Genomic DNA, 5375 nt, shown 5'->3' on the forward strand with positions numbered 1-5375 from the left:
GGGAGGGGGGGGGGGGGGTGTTGGGAGAGGGAGAGAGGGCACTCTAATTAAGCAGATAATTCTCTAAACCTTCATGTCACATATAACGAAGGACACAGAATAGTTTATTACCAAAAGTTAGCTCTATTATCAGCAGGAACATAAAACATGGTCTGAGCTAGCACTCCACATTCTCCACCAGAGTCCATAACATCATAGAAGGAACCAGTTCCAGGCCAATCACGCTCATGATTACCACTGCACGAAAATCATAGAAGAATAAACAGAGAAAAGCCAAGATTGAAGCTTAATCACAGACAATATTGTTAAGGGTGCGAACCTTGCAATCATATAGGGTACGGTTGATGCAATAGGTTCCACTTGTGCAGTAAATTGGTCCCATTGTGATATGTATCCATTGGCATAGGTAATATCTCCTATATGGAAAACTATATCAATGTTTTTAAGGTCATTGATGAGTTGGTCCGTTGTATTCAGTGAGCCTGGCTGATAATTACTATACTCATTTGAACCATCCCGCTCAGCCTGAAAATCACTATGCAGTGTAGTCTTGTGATTTAAGTATTGACAAAAAAAATTGATTGGAGTGAGGTAAGGAACACGACAAAAACAAAAGATTCTGTGAGTGAATCCAGGTCTTCTGCTCAAACGAACAACTACAAGAATAATCCACCAAAAGGGTCTACTGATATTCACCAGACCTTAAATGAAGCACACTTCTTCAAGTTGGTAAATGGTAGGTGATGCTTTTGTAAAATGCACAAAGTTACTCTAGAATGGACAGAGCCTCAGCATAGGGGAACCATAAGAGATTACCACTACATTCAGCTTATGTCAGTGAGAGGTAATCCTACAAGCGAATTTCCAGATTAGCATTAAGTGCTCAACAAGAAGAGCCATCAATATAAAGTATAGCAGTTAATTTCTATTCAAAGGTAAATGACTGATGCCACATGAAGTGGCTTTACATTCTTATAGGATCAGTGGTAACACAAGCATAGAGTTGGTAGTTTATCTGATCAAACACATTCTAAAGGAAATATGATTATAAATGAAGAGATTGTTGTTCAAATATGTGGTAGAAAATGAAAAGTTTGTTGGCTCGAAAAACTACTCACATACATCTTAAACTTAAATTACAATGCACTTAGTGAAGTGCTACAGAGAAATTTGGTACAAATCTGGTATAAGAGTTACTATTGAAACGATGCTTAAAATCTATGCCTAGAAAACATTCTTTCACATTAATCTGTGGAATCAAGCTGTTTAGGACCAAAAGTCCGACTTTTGCTAATATGAGAATGTAATGAGCTGAATTTTCATATCCGAGTAGGAAGAATGATAGTTGAATGGATATCAGACTAGTCCTCCCAATATAACACTTTAAACGACACTTCTGGGACATCGAGAGTGATTTACTTACTATTATAAATTCATTTTTACAAGAAAACATGCTGTTAGTTTTGATACTATATCGAGAAAGAGCAGAGAATGGATTATCAAACTTTCAGTAATTGGCAACTGAAGTTACCTTTCCCATGTCTCCAAAAATTATGACACGCTGCAATGAGTCTTGTCCTGGATATGGTGATGATCTAAAGGAATACATCTTACTCCACACGTAGGAACCATTTGACAACATATGACCCATCTTGTATGTGTACCTGATGTATTTATCATTTCATCGAACACAAATATACATGAACTGATATCAAGTAAAAGTTTTATTCCTGACGCAATACAATTGTACAACAAACTTACAAGGTGCTTGGCCACAGATCCTTCATGAAGCTAGTGTGTATGAACCCTGGATCACGCCAGCCAACTGTTCGAGCAGGTGGACCTGAAGCATACATAAGAGAAGTATTACTTCATGCTGATATATCTCATTGGCTCGCAAATGATGGAGTAAGATATAATGAAAGAGCAGCTGGTTTAATTGGACAAAACTTTATCCAATGATTGCAGGACTTGATTCTCCTCGTCAATTAAGCTTAAATATCATGATTTCTAACCCTTCAAAGTTTTATTGAAATTCTGATGTCTAACATTCACTGAAAACCTTTGTAGACATCCTTTACAGAAGATGGACTAGACACCAATAGTCTGTCTTATATATAGGCCATGACCACATGCAGCATTAGTCAGTAAGAGGAATATGGGACAGCGCTCTATGCTAGTTCTAGTGTTAGAAAGTGGAAGTGCATATGCACAAATGATAAAACTCGAACTCCCAAATAGTGTGCAATTTACTTTAAAAAGGAGTGTAGTTTTTTATGCATATGCACAAATGATAAAACTCGAACTCCAAATAGTGTGTAGTTTACTTTAAAAAGGAGTGTAGTTTTTTGTGCATGCTTAAATATGTTTTAAAACAGGTTGAAGCTGCAGGTAGAAAACAGAAGAATCACTTTATCTAACTTGAGAGCTTTTGCAAATGATTATTACAGAACAGGGAAGCACCTGATGCTAAAGCTAACTATGGATCGTCATCCATAAATCATTTGTAGGTATGATACTTATTGTTCTTCCCCCACTTTCTAAATTTGAAACATAACTTCAAACTAAAAAGTTGTAACATACCACACATTGTATTTCTATCAAATGTCAATGTTCCTGCTGGTGAGCGATGTTGAGGATCACCCTTTCGACCCCATTCAATGAAAGGAACAGCTTCAAGTAAATTATAGCCGCTTGTCCAGGTCAATGTCATCTATGGAAGAAGAAGAGATGAAAGAGATTCATTTGAAATTCATTGCACCTTAAAAGAAACTGAAGATTTACTTCATGGTGACACAGCTAGTGCATATATTGCAAGGACAAAGTGCCTTACTTAACATTAGACAACATAAAACTGGTGATTAGCACCAACTTACTTCATTCCATAATTTCCCCAAAGCAAGCCGTGGATAAAGTGGTGCTTTAGGATTTGTAAATGATATGTAATTTGAAACTCCTACCAGCTTTGGCTGCAACAAATATAATGTATTAAGGAAACATGACAAAAATACAGAAGACTAGCAAACATTAGGGCAGCTAATGTGTTTGCAGGTATCATCTATGGTACCAGTATGCAGTACATGGGTGGAATTTGAATGCTAAGTTGTATGGAAGTTTATTTCTGTTTGCATTTGCTTTATAACAAATTCAACTACATATATGATAAGAACTTTAACATGATTAATGGAAACCAAAAGTAGAGATTTGGGGTGGGAGCGAAAACGGAAAAAAGGAGAGAAGATGATTAAGCATAGAGATAAGTTGATTAGCTGACATTTGACAACCCGCCTGTGAATAATACAAAGGAGAAATCTGCCCGCTGATTGATTAACTGGAACTTCAGAGAAGTTTTTCCCGTTTTCACGTAGTCCGAATTGGAGAAATTTGCAAAGTTATACTGCGACAGACACATTATTTTGGTTAGAAAATGCAAACGATTTCTTAAAATTATGGTTGAACTGTAGTCACCTTTATTGGGGCTGTACAAATATATGGAGGCTGTTCCTTATGATCATTTTCCAAACAACATGTGGATCCACTGAGATGCAAAAGGAGTACAATATTAACTCAATATCGAGAGTTGTATGAAGTAGAAAATTTAACAATACATACTTGAATTTTGCTGGAGAGAAAACTCCAACCCAGTCATCATGTGATGGGTTGGGGTTGTCAAGATCCACAGTTACCCATTCAGTGTCACCACCCTGTCATGTCATGTTAATTAAGTTATGATTACTAGTTACCAATGCTTCAATTTTGCCCTAATATTGGTTTTCACTCACTAAAAAAGAAATTAGTACCTTGGGAGCAAGAATAAATGGATAAGCTTTAATGGTGAGTGATTCATCAAGTGCGAGAGTAGCTCTGTGGATTGCTATATTTGACAAAGGCTGCTCTCCACTATGACCTGAAGCAACACCCACTAACACCAAAAACCATACAACAAAACTCTTCATTACTACTTGAAATTTAGGCAAAAGTAGCCGCCTTTCTGCTTTTGCCTTTCGATTCCAACAAATATTGTACAATGTTGATTTTCTCTTCTCTTCTTTTTTAATAAAATAATGTAAATCTTGACTATGTGGCTACATAACAAACACATATACTATCGCATTTTCTATGCTAAATTAAAAAAGTCAAATTTGATCCTCTCACTCTCACATCAGTGTCATTGTAGTTTGCATACTTAAGATTAAATGGTCCTAAACTTAAAGATTCAACCCAAACCCAAATCTGTGTTGCTCCAAAATCATCACAATTAAATTGCAGGGGAAGTGAAAATATTAGCTAATCTTTTTTTTATCTCAGCAATCTTGCACCATTAAACTAAACGATTTATTAAATTATAGTTTTACCTCTTATATAAACAAATTCATGATTGTTACAAAAAATTAATAGGAGTACTATATTTATCATCTCTTACAAATTATCAATCCAGGATTGTTATGAAATGGTACTAGTATATATAATTGATTGCAGTAATCTAATAATGTTATTTTACACTGCCAATATATAAGTCAAATTATGGTGATAATCGTACACCAGACATACAATACAGTAAATTGATATGGAAAAGGATTGACTGCTTATTGGTCCCTAAAACTTTAGTAGCAAACAAAAGCATATTTCATTTCTTTTAGATTTTTTTTTTTATATGCATTATATTTTTCTTATGCAGGATTTTTGTTTACTACCCACCTTAGGCTTAAACACCAATTAAGAGCATTCACATATACAACTTATATTTAACTCTTTTTTTTTTTTACTATTAATGTAAAACTTTATTTGCACATTCAATAATCGGGCTTAAGTCATCTACAACCACTTAAAGTTGTTCGCATATTTCACTTTGACACCTCAACTGAGGCTTGTATCTATTGAACACCTTATTTGTTCAAAAATCATTTCTATTAGACACAAAATGCTGACATGGCAAAACAAGTGTGTTCCACGCTCTTTGAGCGCGTATAGAGATTAAAAAAAATATTGTTTTCTTTTTCTATTTTCCAACTTATACACATAAAAAAAATTAAAGGAAGAAAAAATGGAAAAGCCTCGTCTTCTTCACTGCAACCATGTTCTAACCACGCATGTCTCTCTCTTTCTCTCACCCTTTTTTATCTTCTTTTGCCTTTACCTTCAATTTTTTAAAATTATTATTATATAGATCTAAATCTCAAATATTCTAACAAAGTTCCATTTTTTCGATGAAAATAATATGAATTGATTATTTTTTTTAGGCAAAAGTCATTATTATTATTTTTTATATATAATTATAATAATAAATTATTATTAATGGAAAGAAAATAAAACCAAAATGGGTGAAAAGCTTTGAAAGGTTGCAGATTTTGACGAAGAAGAAGAGGGGTTCGGGG

The 5375-nt window shown here is 34.5% G+C and overlaps 1 protein-coding gene across 1 annotated transcript in view; it reads right to left on the reverse strand.

Annotated features, from left to right (window-relative positions):
* Nucleotides 1-4062, reverse strand: part of LOC102585903 (probable inactive purple acid phosphatase 27) — a 6274-nt gene extending 2212 nt beyond the window's left edge. The window contains exons 1-10 of the mRNA XM_006343710.2: nucleotides 3801-4062; nucleotides 3613-3704; nucleotides 3469-3538; nucleotides 3275-3397; nucleotides 2877-2969; nucleotides 2584-2713; nucleotides 1762-1843; nucleotides 1532-1664; nucleotides 320-525; nucleotides 112-237 (exon numbers count right to left, since the gene is read on the reverse strand). Coding sequence (XP_006343772.1) covers nucleotides 112-237; nucleotides 320-525; nucleotides 1532-1664; nucleotides 1762-1843; nucleotides 2584-2713; nucleotides 2877-2969; nucleotides 3275-3397; nucleotides 3469-3538; nucleotides 3613-3704; nucleotides 3801-3956 — 1211 coding nt within the window. The 5' untranslated portion in view covers nucleotides 3957-4062. The remainder of the gene's footprint in view (nucleotides 1-111; nucleotides 238-319; nucleotides 526-1531; nucleotides 1665-1761; nucleotides 1844-2583; nucleotides 2714-2876; nucleotides 2970-3274; nucleotides 3398-3468; nucleotides 3539-3612; nucleotides 3705-3800) is intronic.
* Nucleotides 4063-5375: the final 1313 nt, after the last annotated feature.

This window comes from Solanum tuberosum, unplaced genomic scaffold (genome assembly GCF_000226075.1).
Source record: "Solanum tuberosum cultivar DM 1-3 516 R44 unplaced genomic scaffold, SolTub_3.0 scf00048, whole genome shotgun sequence".
Taxonomy (NCBI): Eukaryota; Viridiplantae; Streptophyta; class Magnoliopsida; order Solanales; family Solanaceae; genus Solanum; species Solanum tuberosum.